General features: G+C 59.8%; 1 protein-coding gene across 1 annotated transcript; it reads left to right on the top strand.

Moving 5' to 3' along the window:
• The first annotated feature begins 4279 nt into the window (after positions 1 to 4279).
• Positions 4280 to 20615, top strand: PPP1R9B (protein phosphatase 1 regulatory subunit 9B). The gene is made up of 10 exons (XM_072747447.1): positions 4280 to 6162; positions 10053 to 10185; positions 11441 to 11561; positions 13437 to 13541; positions 14634 to 14769; positions 15369 to 15521; positions 15633 to 15686; positions 18160 to 18389; positions 18723 to 18819; positions 19004 to 20615. Exons 1-10 carry the CDS (start codon positions 4789 to 4791, stop codon positions 19055 to 19057), a joined length of 2457 nt encoding a protein of 818 aa, XP_072603548.1. The 5' UTR covers positions 4280 to 4788; the 3' UTR covers positions 19058 to 20615.
• The last annotated feature ends 1001 nt before the right edge of the window (positions 20616 to 21616 follow it).

The raw sequence follows: 21616 nt of genomic DNA, 5'->3' as shown, positions 1-21616 counted from the left end.
GCAACTGATGAGTTGGAGAAATCTTTCCTCTGTCCCACCCATTCCCCATTCCCCAACACACACACACACACACACACACACACACACACACACGCACACCCTGACTCCTCCTTCTGTAGGTGGATACCAAGGGACCCTTGTTCCTGTGCAGGCAGTGGGGGGAATTGAGGTATCAAGGGGCAGAAATAAAAACCCTTTGGCAAATAGAGAACGGAGGTCACCTTCACTCCAGGAATGACCCCAGAAGATCCAGAGGGGCTGCAGGGAGGGGGTGCTTATGTTTCAGGTTTCCATATAATAGACCTTAGAAGGAAACGAGGCAAAAGGCTAGAGGCAGAGGCAAGAGGAGAGGCTCCAAGTCCCATGAAGACCCACATAGAGATGCAAATGCTGATGCCCATTTTGGCCACACCCGCTCGCACATGTGCACACACTACCATACATGTTCAGATACACATGCAATCCGTAACCGTAGACTCACTGAGCTCCTGCTTTGTGCCAAGAGTTGTTCTGAATCCATAAGGTCCTCATAGAACTAATTTAATCATCAACACTCTGAGGCTATGTTGTCTCCACTTTACAGATGAAAAAATTTGTTGAAGTCCCTCAACTGGGAAGTGGCAGGTTAGGAAGAAAGACAGTCTGGCTTCAGAGCTTCTATTCTGCTCTGTTCCACATGGAGTGGGGGAGACCAAGGGTCTTCACACTCAGGAGACACACTCAGACATTCAAATTGAGCTTTTTGAGGAAATGGGGCTGAGGGAGGGGAAATGACTAGTCCCAGGTAACCCAGCAACTGGGTGAAGCTATGATTCAGTTCAGACCTTGTGAACCACAGCCTGGTCTTTCCTCTAAAACTGGATAAGTCACTTCCCTCCGGCAAGTCTCAGCCCTCCCCATTCCCCCTGGGAACAGGTCAACCAAGGGCCTTCAAAGGACCCTCCAGCACCGACATCCCGGATTTGAGTTTTCCTCTATGCAGTCATGTAACAACACACATGCCTTTCCAGCATCTTATCTGTCCAAGTCCCTGGCAGAGGAGGACAGATGAAGGGGAATGATTGGGGCAGGGAGCACTGGCTCCCCACAAAATGGTCGAAGGGCAGTGTCTAGGCCAGCCTCTGCTCAGATGACTGTGGCCACAGAAACACAACATTCAGAGGCCAAGTCTCAAGGCCCCAGGGCTGGGAAGAGAAGCCAGCCTGGCGCCCTGCCCAGGCCCCAGCCCAGGGCGCTGAAGGCTCAGGACTTATCACAGATCTCTCTGCCTTCATCACCCGTTACACCCGGTGTTTAAAACTACCAAGCCTCAAGGAGGGTCCTCATCAGATTTGGGGGTAGGGGGAAAACCAGTGGCTCTATCAGGAGAAGGGTGGAGGGCAGATTCTCTCTCCCCATGAAAGCCTCCAGCCCTTTTAGCAAGGACTAGAAAAGGCATCTCCGTCCCCATTCCCCCTACCTTCTGTGTTCCAGACACTTTCCTCAGTTTATCCTCTGGGACAGAGACACTAAGTTCCTTTTCCAAGGTCACACAGCAAGCAAGTGATAGAGCCAAGATTTGAACTCTGGCAACCTAGCTTGTGGGTCAACTTTGGGAACCACCTCACCCTCTCTCCCGGAGCGAGGTGAGGAAGGACCACCATTTAAAGACCATCAGGCACTGTTGACCCCCAAGGCCTACGCCACAAAGGACAATAGGAAAGATGGCTAGGTCACCGTGGGTTGCTGAACCAAAGGAGAGGTGAGGATCATAGCCAGGGGAATGAAAATTAGGTTTAAACCTTTCCAGGTGGATGATAATCCTCCCAACCTGCTTTCCCCACCCTCCTTGCGGGGAGGGGGGGGGCGGATTCCTGTTCCAGGCAAGCAGGGAGGGGACAGAGGAAAGAATACCCCATTCCTCACCCTAGTCTGGCAGGCCAACCAGCTTGGTGCCTGACCCCAGGGAAGGAGTGATGGTAAAGCACTTATTGCTCCATAAAAGCTTCTTCGGGAATTCTGGCTGAGGGTGTCCGCTGAGCTAACCAGGAGCCCATGAAATAATAATCCCAGTCATTATTAGCCTCAGCCATCCATGCTCTGGGCCGACTCCACCCTCATGCATCCCAAAGCACTTAAAAGGGTTTCTTCCTTGGAAGTCTCAGGACAAGCAAGATCCAAGCCTCCCAGCAATTCCAGTTCACCCCAAGCTGCTGCTGGAGGTGTTAGGGGTGGGGTGTCCCAGGGTCACTAGGCCTGACTGCTAGTTCTCAGCTCCTCCTCCTACCCTTAGGAGCTGGCTTCCCCACCTGGCCAGAAGCGTGGGCCCAGACCCCTTGGGCTGGGACCAGTTAAGATGACTCACTAAAGGGTGTGGGAGATTCTGGGCAGAACACCCAGGGGCCTGCGCCTTCCTCCAGTCCACACAAGAACTTCTGGGGACAATGCCCAAACTCCCATCCCTCAACTAGGTGAGGTTTCAGTCTCCCCCAACTTCCACAGTGGGGTTGGGGGGTCTGCAGGGGAGGCAGGTTTCAAGTCCCAGACTTTGAACTTGGAAACCCAAGTCCCAAAGCTTGTTCCTGAAAGGTTTTCTAGAAAGGGCGGAGAGGTGGAGGATGGCTTCTTCAGTCTGTCCCATCCCAAAGTATAAAATCGGGGAGGGGGAACTGTCCTGGGCAACTGGGCAAAGAGGCAGGTGGCACTGGAAAGCCTGAGGTTTGGGTTCATTTCCGGTCCCTGCTCAGAGCCCAAATCTTCCCTCGCCCCCTAGCCTCGGGATCCAGTCCCGTGGTTCCTGGCCCCTCCCTGTCCCAATATTCAGGATTCCCAGGCAGCTTCCCACACCCCATCCCCCACGCTCTTCTGCACGTGCTAACCGGCTTACATCCCGCAAAACCCACAGACACCCCTACAGTGGAGGAGTGGGAGGATTCCCTACAACAGCCCTTCTAGGCAAGCTGGGGAGAGAGTGGGAGATTGGGAAGAAGAGGAAGAGGATGGAAGAGAAGAGGGCGGGGGAGGAGGCAGAGACCGCAGGAAGGCCTGAGATGCAGGAAGCAGCTGGGAGTGGGGGGAGGCTTTGTGCCTGAGTTGTTCTCTGGGTCCTAGGGTCCACACTGTTCATCATTTTCTGGGATCTGTGGGGTGAAGTAGCGCATCTGGACCTGTCACAGCCTAGGGAGTGGACCTTAACTCCCAGCCCTGGCAGTGGGGGACGGGCAGGGGGCAACCCCAGGCTCCTTGCTGTGTATATGGGGGTTGGGGAGAGCATCACAGTAGCTTCCTGGGTTGTCAGGACCGGGGATGGGTAGTCTCTACTATCTTTCCCCCTGCCTCCTTAGCTAACACACACTTGCACACAGTGGCCAGGATCCTTTCCAGTCGGACACCCGAGCCAGAGCTCTCACTGGTGAAACTCTGGCCCCAGGCCTCCAGAATTCCTCCTCCCAGTGTGAGAGGCGAGTGCCCCCTTAGGGGTGGAAGACAAGGATTCCACCCACCCCTTCCCTTGCAGCCTGGGTGCAGAGTGGGCTGGCGACTGGACAACCCATTACAGGGTTCCAAAGGGCAAAGGCCAGCTTTGGGCCGCCACCTGGGGGGTATGAGGACCATTTCCTTTCTCCATTCTCCTTCCTCCTCCACCACAAGGCCAGCAACACTGGGCGGAGCTTCCACACCTTAGAAGGTTGCAAAAGGTTCTCCATAAGAAATTGTTAAAATGCAGGTTCCTGGGCCGGCCTCTGAGATTCTGCTTCACAAAGTTTGGAGGAGGGCCCAGAAATCTGAATTTAAAAAATGTTTAAAGTGCCCAGCGATTTTGATGCCGAGGGTCTTGAACGACACTAGAGAACTACAAGGACCCTGAAGGAAACAATCCTGTGCCCCGCCCCCACGACTCTCCCTTCACGTTTGGGGTGAAGAGCCCCCCCCCCCCCCCCCCGTGAGACCACTGCGGCTGGACCGCTTCCCCCAGTATTTGGTGGGGGCCTACTTTGGTGGGTCTGGGTAAGCCGCAGTCAGCGGTTGGGATGGAAGGGCTGAAGAGGACGGGCCGGGAGCGGGGGGTCAGCGTCAGGCTGTCGGAGCGGGAGGGGCAGGGGAGGGGATACAGTCGGGAGGAGGGGAAGGGGAGGGCTCACAGACTCCAGCCCCGGAAATCCGATCCCTTTAGGACCCAGAGGTGCCAGTCCCCCAGCGGCGGCGGCGAGAAGGGCAGCCGCTCGGTGTCGGGCAGCCGCGGCTCGGGCAGAGCCAGAGAAAGACCAAGGCTCGGGGCGCGGGGGGGAGGGAGGGAGGGAGGGTGGCGCGGCGGCGGCGGCGGCGGAGCGGCCCGGGCCGGCCGAGCAGCCATGGGCGCCGGGGTGCCGGGCCCCCCGAGAGCCAAGGCCCCCGGCCGGGGTGGGGGACTCCCGGGCTGCCAGCCCCGCTGACACCGCCTCGGACGATGTGAGCCGGCGCCTCCGCCGCTGCTTCGCGGGCAGGGCGCGCGGTCCCACCGGCCCCGGCCGCCGCTTCTCTCATTTGGGTGGGGGCGACCGCAGCAGGCCGCTCGGGCTCTGGAAGAGGGGCCGGTGGCTGTGGCAGCTGGATTGGGGGAGGCGACCCACACAGGGCGCTCGCAGATTCCCCCCCCCTTTTTTTTTAAGCGGGGTTAACTGTTTTCGGCAGCCTGGTTGGGGGGAGCCTACAAAAGGCCTTCCGGGGTTTCTTTTCTCGGGGGGAGGGGGCGGTGGTCCCGACTTGGCCAGCCGCCTGTTGGAGGGGGGGAGCGGGAAGCGAGGGGATGCGCCCCCGCCTCCCCCCACCATGATGAAGACGGAGCCGCGGGGGCCCGGGGGTCCCCTCCGGAGCGCCTCCCCGCACCGCAGCGCCTACGAGGCGGGCATCCAGGCGCTGAAGCCGCCCGACGCGCCCGGGCCCGACGAGGCGCCCAAGGCGGCCCACCACAAGAAATATGGCTCCAACGTCCACCGCATCAAAAGTATGTTCCTGCAGATGGGCACGACGGCGGGGCCGCCGGGCGAGGCGGGCGGCGCGGGCCCCGCCGAGGCCCCGCGGGCGCCCGAGCGCGGCGTGCGCCTGTCGCTGCCGCGGGCCAGCAGCCTCAACGAGAACGTGGACCACAGCGCCCTGCTCAAGCTGGGCACCAGCGTGTCGGAGCGCGTGAGCCGCTTCGACTCCAAGCCCGCGCCCTCGGCGCAGCCCGCGCCGCCGCCGCACCCGCCGTCCCGGCTGCAGGAGACGCGGAAGCTGTTCGAGCGGAGCGCCCCGGCGGCCTCGGGCGGCGACAAGGAGGCCGCGGCGCGGCGGCTGCTGAGACAGGAGCGCGCCGGCCTGCAGGACCGGAAGCTGGACGTCGTGGTGCGCTTCAACGGCAGCACCGAGGCGCTGGACAAGCTGGACGCCGACGCCGTGTCGCCGACGGTCAGCCAGCTCAGCGCCGTGTTCGAGAAGGCCGACTCGAGGACCGGCCTGCAGCGCGGCCCGGGGCTGCCCAGGGCCGCGGCCGCCGGGGCGCCGCCGCTCAACTCCAAGCTGGTCAGCAAGCGGTCCCGGGTGTTCCAGCCGCCGCCGCCGCCGCCCGCCCCGTCGGGGGACGCGCCGGCCGAGAAGGAGCGCGGCCCCGGAGGGCAGCAGCCCCCGCAGCACCGGGTGGCCCCGGCCCGGCCGCCCCCCAAGCCCCGGGAGGTGCGCAAGATCAAGCCGGTGGAGGTGGAGGAGAGCGGGGAGTCGGAGGCCGAGGCGGCGCCCGGGGAGCTGATCCAGGCGGAGGTGACGGTCCACGCGGCCCTCGAGAACGGCAGCGCCTTGGCAACCGCTGCCAGCCCCGCGCCCGAGGCGCCGCACAAGGCCCAGGCGGCCCCCGAGGAGGCCGCGGCCCCCGTGGCGGCGCCTGAAAGGGGCGGGGGCGACGGCCGGGCCCCGGACGTGGCCCCTGAGGAGGCGGATGAGTCCAAGAAGGAGGACTTTTCGGAGGCGGACTTGGTGGACGTGAGCGCCTACAGTGGGCTGGGGGAGGACTCCGGGGGCAGTGCCCTGGAGGAGGACGACGAGGAGGACGACGACGACGGGGAGCCCCCCTATGAGCCCGAGTCGGGGTGCGTGGAGATCCCGGGGCTCTCGGAAGAAGAGGACCCGGCCCCGAGCCGGAAGATCCATTTCAGCACGGCGCCCATCCAAGTGAGTGAGCCCCCTCCCCGCCCCGCGCCGCCCCCGCCCGCCCCTGCCACGTGCACGCCGGCGCCCCCGCCTCGCCAGCGCCAGCCCGCCAGCCCGCCCGCCCGCCCGCCGGGCCTGGCAGGCTGAGTCAGCCCCTGCCACCCAGCCCCCTTCCCAGAAGTTACCACCCGGAGGGGGCGTGGGGGAGTTCCAGCTGTTTGTCAGAGGGGGACCATTCGTTTGTCAGAGCGCGGCCTGCCCCGACCTGCCCTCAGGTTCCTCTGCCTGCGGCCTCGCCCTGGCCGCCCTGGCCCGGCCGCACCTGCATCCTGGGACACCTGCTTCCCCTTCCTCTCCCAGGCACTCTTCCTCCCAGAGGCTGCCCGAGGCTCTTGGGGGCTTGGGTGGTGGGGAGTGTGTGTCTGTGTGTGTGTCCTCAGGAGACCCTCCCCACTTTGCTCCTGACCCCACTGGGCGGGAGAGGACGAAGAGCTTAGAAACACCCCCCTGCACTCCCCCTATAGAGGAGGGAGGAGCCAAGAACTTCCTAAAAGAAGGTGTAGGGGACCACAGTCCTCCTGCATCCTGTCTGTAGCCCCCACCCCAAGTTTGCAGAAGTGAAAGAGGGAAGCAGGTCTTTGAGGGTGAGCTGGGCTGGGGCCATGTGACTCGGTGGGGGGAAAAGGCCTAGTCTGGCGCTGGGGCCCTGTTCCCTGGGGTCTGTGCTGGGCCAGCTGGGGAGGTGGAGGTGTTGGGCAGGGAGCAGGTGCCTAGCCTGGCTCATGAGGGAGCTGGGCCTTGGGCGGGACACCGAAGAGAGGGGGTGGGAGCTGGGAAAGCCCCCAGGGCGCCTGGCAGCTGCCCACATGTCTTTGCTCTTGGCTGCTCGGTAGGGCACACTCCCATGGCCTTGGCAAACTCCAAGCCCTCTTGCCACATTCTCCGGGTGCCCTGAAAGAGGGATGGGAGCTGCCTTTCAGCACCCCCATCCCTGCCACCACGCTTGTGATTGGTTTGTGGCTGGTGCCAGTGCCCTGAGATCCTCAGAACAGTGCCAACGGGAGTGGTGGGGACATCCCCGGGAAGAATTAAGAGCCCTGGGTCACCTCCTCCCTTCCTGCCACTCCAGTCTTGGCTGGCACATGCAGCCTAGCTGGCCCTATTCTCAGGCTCAGCTGTGCCCAGCACTAGATCCACTGCAGGGGGCTGTCCAGGCCTCGGACTCTCCCGGGCCTGGACCCTGTCTTTACCCCTCCAGAGCCAAGCCCTCATCTCTTTGCTCAAAGTTTCTGTAACTGGTCCTGGACTCTGAGGCTGCCCATGTTTCCTCCCAGCCCTCCTAGAATATCAGTGGCCCCTCTCCCACCTCTCACCCCAGCTGAGGCCTGAAAGGTGCTACTCCCAGGCCAGCCCTCCCCCTTCTGAGGCTGCGACCTTACAAGTCTTTCCTCTGCCCTCCCTGTCCTGAGAGCTATGGGATCCTGGATAGAGGATGAGGGTGTTTCTTGGGACCTGGGGAGGAGGTGGGGACCACTGAGAGAGTCAGGACCCCCACCCCCCTTTCATCAGTTCTCTGAGCAGCCTGATCCCCTCAGAGATGGAGTTTGGTCTTTCAGTCCTAGGCCTCTGACTGTCTATATTTGACACCTTACCCTGATTTTTGGGTAAAAAATAGCGCATGATTTGGAGCAGTGCTCCCCGACTCCCTGGTGACTGTTGCTCACAGGACTGTGGGAGCCAGTGGTATGTGATGCCTCCTTGGTGTGTCTGACATTTGACCTTACTGGGGATTTCCTCCCCCCCCCCCCAACCCCAGGACCTCAGGTCCTTGTTGTTCCCCCTCCCTGCCCCCACCCTGCATTGACACTGACTCCCGGGTCCTCTGTGGATGACCCAGTTGTTGCCTTTATGAAGGTTTCTGCTGAGGATAGAGAGCTCAATGCCACATTGTCACTTGGGGCAGGGGACTGGGCCCAACCCTCTGATGGGCTGGGCACATTCTGGTGGGCAATGTTAGGGGCGGTCTGGGCCTCTGAGCCTGAGGCCTGGGTTTCCTGCAGGGGGCAGGATTTGAAGGGCTAAAAAGAGAGGAGAGGGCAAAGCCCAGGACAGGCTGGGAGAGTGTTTTGGAGGTCACAGTGTATTGGCTTGCTCATGGACACGCATCGCATCGGGGAGGGCTTGCTTCGGTTGATCCAGACCACCACCAGACTGAGGGTTGCAGGGACCCGGTCTGCTGGAGCAGAGGGTGAGGGTCAGGGGACTCAGATGCAAAAGTGGGCCAGAGCCGATTTGCCAGGCCCCAGGCATGAGTGCAATGGGGACAGTCACAGGTGACCCATTCCCCAGGGCCCAGCTGGGTGCAGTCTCATCCTGCCCTGACCTTGGCAGCAGACCTTGCATCGTATCCTATGTACAGACTGGGTGGCCCATCCCTCCAGGGGGCTTGAGGGCCAATGGCCAGATGTCAGAAGGGCAGTCTGACCGCTGCAGGACTAACGATGAGCTTTAAGGGCCAGAGCTTGGATTTCTCTGATGTAGTGACATTGAGGGACCTCCCAGCTGCACTTCTCATCCTATGAAATCCCACCTTGGGAGTGAGGCTCTGGTGGGGAGTGACACTGAGTGAGCCCAAACAAAGGCTGGGACAAAAGTCTGCTGCCTGCCAGGGTGCCCGTGGACCTGCTCCTGGAAGAGAGGGGGCCCTGGCAGGGGCCTCAGGGGACACGGTACTCCACTCCAGCTGCACAGGCCTCCGGCCCAGAGCTGCTCCCACCCTTCCCCGCCCCCGCTTGGCTCCAAGTGGTGCCAACCTGTCGCTGCAGGCAATGAAGCATGAACGTGTCATGGTACCCCAAATGGTGCTCATTAACCTCCCACTGGGGGTACCCTCCCCCTGGACCCAGAGTGAGGCCCTCCCACAGAGCCCCTGTCCTAGCTTCTCTGTTCTCTGGAGGAGGGTTGGAATTCCCCTTCTCACTGGGAGACATAGGAAGGAAACAGCAGAGGGGCACAGGAGACAACAGGTAGGCCTTGGGGCCCCACGTAGGCTGGGTTCACTGGGGACAATGTTGAGACTGCTGCTCCTTGAGCTCCTTGCTCTTATCAGGGCCTTCTAGTGCATTGGGGACAAGGGGCACACCTTAGCACTGCTTCTCTGGAGGGAAACTGAGGCCTGGGCATGCAGGCAAAGCCACAGGGGCCTGGCGTTCCCCTCCACCCACCTCCTGCCACCTGAGGGGCACCTCCAGTGCAGGGCTGCCCTTTCTCCATGGGGGCAGAGCAGATCCTTCCTGCTTCCCTCCCCCACCCTGGCCTCAACTTTAGGTTCAGGTCAGCTGGGTCCTGGGTGCCCCTCTGTCTTCTTCTGTTCCTCCCTCTCCTCCTCCCTCCCCTGTCCCTGCGTCTCACACCCGTTCCCCCCTCTCTCCCCATCTGGCATCCTCCAGGATCTTCTCCATTCTTCCTTCCCTCCTCCTCCCTCCTCCTTTGCGCCTCTGCTCCTGCTCAGCCTGTTCTTTCCACTCTTCTGCCGTCTGTGTCTGCCCCGTCTGGCTCTCTGGGTCCTCATGTTTCTCTGTGTCCCGGTCTGTTGGTCTGTCTCCGACCTAGAGACCCGGCTTCCTGAGTCTGCTGCTTTCTGGAGGATTGCCCATCTTTCCTTCCTCCAGCAGCCACGCTCAAGCCAGTAGGGGCTGTGGAAGAAAGTAATGGTGTGGTTGGGGCAACCGCATCCCTTTCTCTGTTGCCCCATGCGCTGGAGCCCCAGAAGGGCCTGCCATTCCAGCTGGGGTCATGCTGGGGCTGGGGGAGGCCCAAGCAGGAGAGGATCGCCAGTGGGCACCTGCCTGCCTCAGTGGCCTCTGGGCACCAGCTCCACCCCTGCCCTCTGACTAGCGGCCCCTCTGCAGGTGTTCAGTACCTACTCCAACGAAGACTACGACCGGCGCAACGAGGACGTGGACCCCATGGCCGCCTCGGCTGAGTATGAGCTGGAGAAACGGGTGGAGAGGCTGGAGCTGTTCCCTGTAGAGCTGGAGAAGGGTGAGAGGCCCAGGGCCAGGCCACAGAGCGTGGGGGAATCTCCTCTCTGGCGCCAGCCCCACCCTGGGCCCCTGAGGCCACTGCCCCCAGCCACAGGGACTCCAGCAGCCAGAGCTCCTCCCACCGCCCCCCGCCGGCCCACACTTTGCGCCTTTAGGTGCCCAGTCCCCAGAGCCCCGTGGGCAGGGTCCCGGGCTCTGTTGGGGCCTGGTGGTGACAGAGCAGTCACCAATGCCCGCTAACTGTGTCCTTACATGCTATAGTAGGTGCTGGGCAGGGACGGGAGAGGCCGCCACAACATGCAGACTCAGGTCAGTGGGGTCCCCAAGGAAATAACGCACTTGCGTTGAGCAGATGGGAATTTTGGGGAGTATGTGGGAAAGAGAGAGGAGGCTTGGCTAGATTTTGATCACGAGGACAAGATGAGTATGCAGGGCCTTGTAGACTATGTGGAGGACACTGCCTTTTTTCTAAGATGGACGGGAAACTGGTAAGGCGTGGGAAACACACTCTAGAAAGACCACATCAGGCTGTGCTGTGGGGAGAAGGGTCCTAAGTGGATGGCGAAAGACCACAGTGGTGTGGACAAGATGATGGCTATGGGGGAAGTGGGTATACCTGAGAGGTCCTTGGAGGTAGAATCTGCAGGATCTGGTGGTTATTTGGCTCTGGCTGAGACCATGAGGGGGAGGGAGGAATCCAGGTGACTTCCAGGCCCCATGAGGGAGTGGCAGACGGGAAGAGCCTGTTTGTGGGGGAAGATAAGAGTTTGGATGTCAGAGGTTCGTGAGACAGGAGGGGACAGCTGTGGAGAGAAGAGCAGGAGGTCTTCGGTCATTGAGGCCGTGAGTATGGATGAGCGTGCGTAGAGAAGACCAACCCCATCATGGCTACCCCCACACCGTCCCATCCCTCCGCAACCCTCATCTGCGCGTAGGCAGTCTCTGGCCCACCCACCCGCCTGGTTCCACCTTCAGTGTGTCCTGCTGCTCATTGGTTCTTGGGGGGAGCAAAGGGCAGGGGGTGACCCAAGAACTTCCTAATTGGCTTGGCAAAGAGGGGGTGGACAGGATGGTGTCCCTTCCCCAGTTGTGGACATCCCCTAAGCATGGGGACTGCTGTTTGAGGTCGGGTGGGCCCTGGGGGTGAGGTAGGGGGTCAGTGGATGTCTCTTACTCTGTCCCCCACAAGCCCTGGCCAGAACACCTCACCTCTACCTCCCAACACCAGCCTCTCATGACTTTCTGCTCCGCAGACTCTGAAGGCCTGGGCATCAGCATCATTGGCATGGGGGCTGGAGCCGACATGGGCCTCGAGAAGCTGGGCATCTTTGTGAAGACGGTGACCGAGGGTGGTGCAGCCCACCGGGATGGCAGGTACCGGCTCCCCTTCCCCACCGCAGCCAGCTGCCAGCCGGGCCACCAAGCCAGGCCAGGCCACTGTGCAGGGCTCAGGTGTTCATGGAGGTGCCAGTCCAGGGAGGACAGCAGTAAACAACCTGAGTGAGCCCCCTGTCCTCATGGCGCTTACATCCTTTGCAGGGCAAGGAGGGGGGCTGTGTGGAGGCATCATAAGTTCTGGTTTCAAGTGTGTGTTGGGCTGTGGTGGGGAGAGCACAGACACGGAGTCTCAGTTCCTGGTGGATACATCTGAGCTTTTTGTTTTTCTCACTTGGCAAATATCGAATCCCTGGCTCTGTGGTGGGGCTGGAGCCAGGCCCTGGGGAGTCAGTGAGGACTTCCCTTGCCCTTGGGAAGCACAGGCTGTGGTGAGGCAGGCAGACATCCAAGTGGACACACAAAAAATGTGGGAAAAAAAAAATGTGGGAAAAGTACAGGGTGCCGTGAAGGCATCAGAAGCAGGACTTGCTCTTTCTGGATAGCAGGGAGGGCTTCCTGGAGGAAGTGACAGTGGAACTAAGACCTGAGGATGAGCAGTAGTCAGGCTGAGGGAGTAGGATGTGCAAAGGGTTCCAGGAAGAGGACGGAAAGCAGGCAGGTGTGGCTGGAGCATAGAGAGCAAGGGGGACCCAGGTGTGTGGTGTGCCTGGGGAGGGGGCTGCTACTTGTGTGTGTGCACGTGTGAGCATGTGTACCTGTGTTTGGCACCTGAGGCTGAAGGGGTCAGAAGGGTTGGGAGGGCCTTCTGGAGCCCTGGAGAGCCTGATGACCCCAATGTGGACCACTTCACTGTGTCTATCACAGAGGGGAAGTGGGAAAGGGCTTTGGGCATCCCCAGGGTTGTTTGAAGTGGTATCAGGGGTGCCTTGTGGTGGCACCTTCAAACCCAGACTCCCTCCATGTGACTGAGATGAGTTGGTGTCCCTGTAGGGGCTTGGTGACTTTGGGGTCATGCTTCTAGAGCTTGGGTTGCCTCACTCAGGGTACTTTTGCCTGCTGTGGCCCAGGTGGCGTGTGAGATGGACAAAAGGAAGGTGACACCCCTGCTCTTTCACTTATTGCCCCTCCCCCATTTTGGACTTCCAGAGCTGTTCCTGTGGTCACCTGGTGGCAGCGTGGGGGTGTGTGTGCCCACGTGAGAGAGTAGCCGCATGCGGGGCATGTGGCGGGGGGGGGGGGGGGGGGGGGGCGGGTGAGCTGTTCACAATAGGCTATTTCCTCCATTTCCGCAGAGGAGCCCTAAGAGAAGGCCTGGAGCTTGCGGGGAAGTGGCAGTGGAGGAAGGAGGTGGCCAAGGGTCCTGTCGGCAGGCCAGGCTAACCCACCCCCATCTATCTCCTTCTACTGTGGAGAGCCAGGGCTTCTGGTGCCTCATCTAGATGTGGTAGGGGCTGTGCACCCATATCGGGGTGCAGTGGGCACAGGAGTATGCTATGTGGGTCTCGGCATTTGGGAGAAAATCTGCAGACCTGGGTCTGTAGAAATGGACACGTAAGAGGACTGTGTGTTACCTATGCTTTGGGCCTTTGCTGGAGTGCATGGTGATAATGAACTCTGTGGATATCACACCGCGCTGTCGATGGAGGAGGGGACAAGGGTGTGATTAGCACAGGAAGTGTGCTCACTACCCCTCTTGGTCCTTCCTGTGTCTGCTTTGTTTGGCCGGGTCTCACTGCCCGGTGTGGGTCCGGCCGATCCCTGACCCTCTGGCCTCCTGCATTTTATACAAGTAGACAAAGTACCAGGACCCAGCAGGGACCGAGCCTCAAGTTTCTGATTGGGGGATACCACCACTACCTCTGCTCCAGTTCCCCTGGGACAGCCCCCCCTAACCAATGTGGCCTCTCCCAGGATCCAAGTGAATGATCTCCTGGTCGAGGTGGATGGCACGAGTCTGGTTGGAGTCACCCAGAGCTTCGCAGCCTCCGTGCTCCGGAACACCAAGGGTCGTGTGCGGTAAGCACTGGCCAGGCGGGGCTGGGTGGGGAGGGGGAGCAGACAGGAGATTTGGCCTCATCCCACCACTCTGCCTGCCTGCCCACACCCACATAAGGTTCTGAGTGGCCCACCTCATAAAGGAGCTTCCTTGGCCTCCCTGCTGGAAGGAATTGCTGTGCTCATAGCCCTGCCCAGCGCCCGCCATTCCCCTCCCAAACCCCTGAATGCTGCTGGCCACCAGCACTCAGGCTTTGAGGCCCATGGTCTGCTGCGCCTCCAAACTGGCCTCTTGGATTTATTCTCCTTCCCCTGCCTGTCTGTGACTCACTCACTGAAGAGCCAAGATGTGCAAGGAGAATGCCAAATTGGGGTCCCCCCACCAGGCACTTCATCCTTCCCCCTTCACCAGCTCTGTAATCCTGGGAGGACTCTCAGGCCCTGGGAGGGCCTGTCAATTAAGGGAACTGGGTTAGAAGCTCCTTATGTCTCTCTCTGGCACAATATTCAGGGACCACTCCCTGACCTCTCCAACAGGGGCACTGCCCCCAGGAAAGGGTGGTGGAGAGAAACAGGATGTGGGTGGCCACAGAGAGGAGGGGCTAGTGCCTGGAAGTTCCACTATTTCCTCTCCATCCTAATCTCCACTCACCATCATCCCGCCCCTTCCTGAAGCCTGGGGGCTTGGAGCTTACGCTAGATACCCCTGCACAGCCCCAGGGCAGGGGAATGGCGAAGCAGGCTGCTGGGATGGGTCAGCTTCGCCATTCCCCAGCCTCGCTTTCTGTCCCCTGGTGGGGGAAGAGCCCCCTGCCCTGGCAGCTCCTGAACTGCTGTCCCCTGCAGCCCAGCAGGGGGTTTGGCTGATGTCACCCCTCCCCCACAACTGGCTTCGAGGGTTAGCAGGCCTTCTGGCTGTCCCAGGAAAGAAACCCAGTAAGGGCCCCCAGCTCCCCCATTCATTATTAACACCCCACAGCCTCTGGACTCAGCCATCTCATTTCACCTCCCTTGGGAGGGTCTGGGTGTGGAGACGGGAGCACCAGCCTAGAGGATGATGCTATCACCCAGTTGAAGACAGAGGCAGGGTGGATGACGCTATTGCTCCTGCAGGTTTATGATTGGCCGGGAGCGGCCAGGCGAGCAGAGCGAGGTGGCCCAGCTAATTCAGCAGACCCTGGAACAGGAGCGGTGGCAGCGGGAGATGATGGAGCAGAGATACGCCCAATACGGGGAAGATGATGAGGAGGTAGGGACACCGGGCCTGGCCGGCCGCATCATCGCCCCCTGGTGGCTGGACGGAGCATTACACCCATCCTGTGCCTCTGCTGCTTTCCCAGGTCTCCTGAGGGAGGCCAGGGCACCATTCCCTATCCTGGGGGAGCCCCAGAGTGATGGAGGAGATACAGACCCTTCCTTCAAAAAACCCTTAGTCTGATGGAGGAGTAACACTCTGTCTTCACAGAGCCTTCCTGCTCACCTTCAGTTGGCTCAGTCCCCACTCTGAGGGGAAGACATAGTTCTACCCCCAGGGGGCCTAATCTGAGGAATGAGCCTGCTCCAGACCTCAAGGGACCTGTGGTGTGAGGGGAAAAGCATAGGCTGTTTCTTCAGGGGTCTCAGTCTCCGGGAGGAACTACCTATGCCTTCTGGGGACTCCCCAGGCTGTTGGGTGAAGATGCAGACTATGCCGCAGTGTGACCCCAGCTTGATGGGGGAGGCGTGACCCACAGCTCTGGGTAGCTCCCAGACTGACAGGGACAGACAGTTGCCAGTCCAAGTCCTGCTCATCAGAGCCCAGGGAGGCTGAGGTGGGCAGGATGCTCAGCTTCCTTGCTCTCTTCACAGACGGGAGAATATGCCACCGACGAGGATGAGGAGCTGAGCCCCACGTTCCCGGGTGGCGAGATGGCCATCGAGGTGTTTGAGCTGGCAGAAAACGAGGATGCCTTGTCCCCTGTGGACATGGAGCCCGAGAAGCTGGTGCACAAGTTCAAGGAGGTGGGAAGAGGGGGTCCCTACAGTGGTGGAGGGCAGAGGCAGGCCATTATCCTGCCCTAAAGCACTGCCTACTCCAGCTGGAGCTGAGCGCCTGCCTCTCTGCCCCCCCAGCTCCAGATCAAGCATGCTGTGACTGAGGCAGAGATCCAGCAGCTAAAAAGAAAGGTAAGAATGTGGCAGAGGGAGGGCTGGGGGGATGACCCCTCCACCCTCACAAACTGCTTACACTGATGCTCGTAGGTCACCCACAGGCAGATACAGAACAAGCTGCTCTGAGGCAAGGGAGAGGAGTGTTAAAAGCTTGAGCTCTGGACCCCTGTGTGCCACCATCCACTTGCTGCTCTGTGCCTCAGTCTCCTCCCCTATAGAATGGGATGATAATAGTGCCAATGCTGTATGTTCCATTGTGAAGATTAAATGAGAGAAGGCATATAAAATCCTTAGCACAGTGCCTGGCTCATAAAAAGTGTGGAGTAAAAAGTCAAGTCATTAGCTACTATACTGACACACCAAGTCACTCTAGAGGTCTTCACATTTCTTCTGTCTCATACCTATCCTCTACAAACAGGCCCAGCAATAAATGCAAACTATTCAGAGATACACACACTGACTCATGCCAGCCTGCACCTGAGGCACGTACCACCCCCAGGCCTGCTCACCAAGATCTCTGGAGATGCCCACTCTATGTGGACCTCGAGACACAGGACTCAGTCTTCACCTGACATTATACCCAGGTGCTTCAGCCTGGATATGTAGACTCTACATTTGTCTGCTGCAATATAGACAGGCACAGCCATCTCTCAGGAGGAGTATCACAGGACATGTGCATTCTCACTGAGGGGCTGATGCTGGCGCTCCCAGATGGTGACACACATGACATACACAAACACGCATATGTACTACGCACTGACACCTACTCAAAGCACACTGGGTGCCAACATACTCAGCCTGCACAGACTTCATATTAAAAGTCTGCATTGGGCCCCCAGCTGAGCCTGGACATTAGGAGTCCCAATTCCCATGGGGCTTCCAATGTGGTAGGGAGAGAGGGGCACATGGGGGCCATGCAGCCATGGTACATCCACCATACATGGAGAGAGGAGAGGTCACAGCTGAGCCTTGTGGGGCAGGCAGGGTTTGGTGACTGAGGCAAAGGAAGGGCACCACCCGGGGAAGAGAGGCTGAGCTCGGAGGAGGCCCACTGACTGTGGCAGCCATTCCTGTGGGGACGAGGTGGGAGGCTGAGCTGGCCTTTTGGTGAGGGCTGAGGCTGGCAGGGGAACCAACCCACTAAAGACTCTGGCCTTGGTCCTGTGGCCACATGGGGCTCACCAGGGGGCAAAGGTTGCTGCCTACGAGTTGGGAGGACATGAGGGTGGGCAGGATTTGGAGGCCCTAATGGTGTCCTGGAGGGAATGGTGGCCAGGGCTGCCCACATCGCAGGCAGAGGGTATGGATTGGAAGGGTGGGTTGAAGCTGCATTTCTGCGGTCGAGCTGCATTCTGCGGTGGATGCAGAGCAGGAAGGAGGGGCGAGTCAAAGCTCTGTTCATGCTTTCAACTGTAAACACCTATAGGGTACCTTCTGAGTGCCCCACTCTGTTCCAATCCCTGCGGAGGACAGCAGCAGATTTGACTGCCACCCTTGTGCAGCTTAGTGTGCACACTGATGTCCATCCATACTGTTACCAACCGACATGGTGCTCTGCAGGAGAGTGCAGGCTTGGTGAGCTCCCAGAGTGGTGCAGCAGGGAGTCTGATCCAGCCAGGGTGTGTGTGTGCTCGAGGGGATGCTGCTGGAGGGAATCACAGGAGACTTCTCTGGGGAAGTGATACACTGAGCAGAGAGCTGAAGGGTGAGCTAGTGGGAAATAATGGGCAAGGTGGGGAGGAGGTAGGGACATTCCAGGCAGAGGGAAGTGCATGGGCAAAGGCCCTGTGGCAAGGCTGAGGATCTGCGGGCAGGCCTCTGTGCCAGAAGACAGATAGCAAGTGGTGTTGCAGACAACGAGGTTGGTGGGGCAGGCAGAAGCTTGAAGCTGAGCTCTGGTGCAGCAGTGAAGTCACAGCAGTGAGGTCCTGAAAAAGAGGCGTAGGTCTGTGTGGGTGGGGTTGGGTTTGGGGCGGGGTGCCTGTGGGGAGCTGGGAGACAAGGTGAGAGAGGAGCCAGGATTGCTTAGGAGGCCACAGAACCAGGGCTTGGTCAGCAGGCCCAGAGGCACAGCAGGGCCAGAGGGCGATGGTGACCATCACCTGGCCCACTCTTTCACACCTGCCATCTTACTGTAGTCCCGTAAGCCTGCCAGGGGTCAGTCTCATTTCACAGATGTGAGGGCTGAGGCTTAAGACGGAAGTCACCTTGCCTGGGGTCACAGAGTTAGTCAGTGACTGACCTGGTCTCTTGCCTGATGGGAGCGCAATACAGTGGCGGGGGGCTGGCTGAGGGCTCTGAGGCTGAGCCCCCACTTCTTCCCTCTCCAGCTTTGAGTTCTCAGGCTCAGCCAAGGAGAGTGAGTAGTTGGCGGGCCATGGGCTCCACAATGCAGCAGCCATCCAGACACTGGCTCTGGTGCCAGGATGGGGGTGCTTCTCAGCTCCCTGCGGCCCCCTGCAATCCCAGCTGACCCTTCCTCCCTCAGCTGCAGAGCCTAGAGCAGGAGAAGGGGCGGTGGCGGGTGGAGAAGGCCCAGCTGGAGCAGAGCGTGGAGGAGAACAAGGAGCGCATGGAGAAACTGGAGGGCTACTGGGGCGAGGCCCAGAGCCTGTGCCAGGCTGTGGATGAGCACCTGCGGGAGACCCAGGCCCAGTACCAGGCTCTGGAGCGAAAGTACAGCAAGGCCAAACGCCTCATCAAGGACTACCAGCAGAAGTACGTGGCCAGGGGCTTGGGAGCCAGGGGGCCTGGCCCAGGGAGGACCGGCTGAGAGGCCATTAGTGGCAGCCTCTCCCCACCCCTGCTGAGTCGGGAGGCAGGGAGCACAAAAGTCGGGAGGGCCCCACGATGGGGGTACTGGGCCCAGAATGACTGGGCTCCAGAGCCAGCAGTCAGGCCCCAGAAGCCTTGGGGCCTCCAGGCCTAAGGGAGAGGAACAGAGCTTCCCAGGTGGGGCTAAGGACGGGGCTGAGGACCCGAGACCCCTTAGATGAGAATCAGACTACACACCCTTATCCACGGTCTTTTCTGTCCCCTGCCAATCCCTAGGGAGATCGAGTTCCTGAAAAAGGAGACCGCACAGCGCCGGGTTCTGGAAGAGTCGGAGCTGGCTAGGAAGGAGGAGATGGATAAGCTCCTGGACAAGGTAGGACCGGGGTGTACGGAGGGGGCAGCAGGTGATCCCCCCCTCTAGCACCCCTCTGTGGATTCTGGAGGGAGAGAAGGAGAGTCATACTGCTGGCTCAGGGTCATGTCCCCACTAGGGGATCAGAAGGGGCAGGGCCCATCCTGGTCTCCAGGCCTGACCCCCTCTCCCTTTTGTTTGCCAGATCTCAGAACTGGAAGGAAACCTGCAAACACTGAGGAATTCCAATTCTACTTAACAGGAATCATTCCTTGACCGGACAATAATTAATCCCCTCCCATTGTCCTCCCTCCCCTGTCCTCAATACTTCCCCCCCCGCCCCCTACCAGCCTGGGGACAGGTGCCCCGACTCCCCCACCCTCCGCCCCACCTCCCCCAGCTTCAGGGACCAGAGGGCCTGGGCAGACAGAGGTGGCTGGAAGGATGGCCTCCTTCTTGCCCAATGGGGCTATGGCACAAAGGCCAAGGGATGCCGAGGGTTGGCCTGGGTGGTAGATGGACACAAGGACCTGCAGACCATACTGCCAGACTTTACAATCAATCTCCAGCCTTTGTCTCTGGACTGGAATGGGGCTGGGGGCTCTCCCAGCATCTCACCACCTGGAGGCTGCTCCCTGCCCATGGGGCTCCTAGGTGGGCCCTGGGCCTCTTGACTTGAGATTCTCTACCTTCTTGGCCCTTTCCCTGTCCCCCATCATTGTGCTGTCTCTGTTGCATTCTGACCCTCCTGCTGGGAGGGGTTGCCTCCACACCTCCACCCATCCCGGTCCCCCCACCCAGGAGGGACAGAGTTCACCCCTGAGCCTGGAGGCTGGGCCTGGCCCTGCACTGATTTCTCATGCATCCTTCGGGAGAAGGGGAGAGTCCAGGACACCTGGTCCCCAGCTCCCCCTTTCCTAGGGCAGCAGCCCTCAATTTTTCCTTGTGCCTCCCCACCCCCAGGTGCCAAATAGCCATAACCTCCTCCTGGAACCGTTCTGTGGCTTCTCAGGGCTCCAGGTTTCCTGGCCAAGCCTGGGAATGCCAGGGAGGAGAGGTCAGCTTTGGGGGCCTGGCTGCAGAGCCCCTGCTCTTAGGCAAGGGGAACATTTCCCACCAGAGAGCCAGGCCCTGCCCTGCCCAGGGCCACACCTGGAAGCCTTGTACTAACATCGCAAATTCAGCCTCACTCCGCCCACACCCACAGTTTTCCAAGGTTTTGACTGGAGGGCAAAATTTTACTACTACTCATCTTTTTGGAGACCAGGGCTGCCCTGCTGGCAGCCTGCTTCTTCCTAAATGAAATCTGCTCCGTTTCCCCACTTTAACCCCAAATTGGGGCTTGGACCAAGGGAGGTGAGACCCCCCCCCCCCCAGGTCCCCTCCCCTTTCAGGATCCATCTCTCATTTTGCCTCTTCCTCCTGCCCCTGCCCCAGACTGGATTTTTGTTCAGTTTTTAAAAACAGACAACCCCCATCACATCTGTTTGGGCTTCTCGTCCCCTGTAAATAGACCACGCCATCGATCAGTATTTCTCGGGCGCCCCCCTCCCACCCCCAGACGTGCCCCTACCCCTCAAAGAGCTGGCTGTCTCAGTGCCCGGGCCCGCGCACTTCACCCCGTCGCCGCGGCAGATGGAGGGGGCGGGGCCAGGTGGGCGGGGGTTCGGAGCGCTTCCGGTTTCTCGGCCGGCACCGCCCCTCCCGCCCCCCGCAGGACTGCGTCTCTGTATATAATATATATATGTATGTATTGTTCCCGGTTTTGTACGGACCATGCCCTCTGTCAGGTCGTCCCCATAAAAGCAGCCCCCAGAGCCTCTCTGCCTGGTTTCTTGATTCGGGGGGGGAGGGGCAGGGTCGTCGGTCGGTGCCCCGTGGTCCCCTCCTCCCGGTGCTGCCTTTACTGGGAAGATCCTTCATGATTATGAAGATCCCGTATTCCCGCTTCCAGCAAACGCCCTTTTTGCCACCATCTCCCCCATCAGCACCCATGCTTTTCTATCCATTCCTCTTGGGCAGGGCTGGGGGTTCTAGAGAGTTCCTTAGCCCCTTCGCGTTTCCTCTTTTTAGGAGGCCTCTGGCAGAATTCAGAGAATGGATTCGGTAGGATAGGATGAGGGGAACCGCGCCCCTCCCCTGAGAAGTCTAACCTCAGGGAGAATAGCCAGCCTCTCCTCTCACGAGGCACCCTACCTGAGGTCCCGGAAGGATCAAAGGTCTCCCGGGGGTGGGAGGTGACCTGTCAGAGCAGTTTTGTGACCGGGGTCCTGAGAATCTTTCTGCCCTAGAAAATTTAAATAGCTCTAGCCCCCTGCTCTGCTCCAGCATGTCTGGTTGCAAACTCACCAGCCCGAATAGAATGGGTCTGGTAGGGATCCCTGGGTGGCTCAGAAGTTAAGCATCTGCCTTAGGCTCAGGGCATGATCTGGAGTCCCAGGATGGAGTCCTGCATGGGCTCCCTGCACAGATCCTGCTTCGGGACCCTGCTTTGCCCTCTGCCTGTGTCTCTGCCTCTCTCTCTGTGTCTGCCATGAATAAATAAGTAAAATCTTTTTAAAAAAAAAAAAAGAAAGAAAGAAAAGAATGGGTCTGGCAGTCCAGATGCCAGGGTCCTAAGGACAATATTTTGTGAAGCCCCAGAGAGCAGAGGGTGGGGGGGCGGCGGGTAGTGGGGCAGTCCCCAACACCAGCCTTGCCCTGCTCTGGGTGCTAGTGTGTTTAGGTGTGAGAGCACAGAAGCACAAGCTCAGTGGCCTAGCCCCCCAAGGGTATTCTCATGTTCCCCTTTGCCCAAAGGAATCCGGGCCCTTCAAGG

This window comes from Vulpes vulpes, chromosome 2 (assembly GCF_048418805.1).
Source record: "Vulpes vulpes isolate BD-2025 chromosome 2, VulVul3, whole genome shotgun sequence".
Lineage (NCBI taxonomy): Eukaryota > Metazoa > Chordata > Mammalia > Carnivora > Canidae > Vulpes > Vulpes vulpes.
Note: the sequence above shows the minus strand (reverse complement) of the source record. Positions and strands in the feature narration are given on the sequence as shown.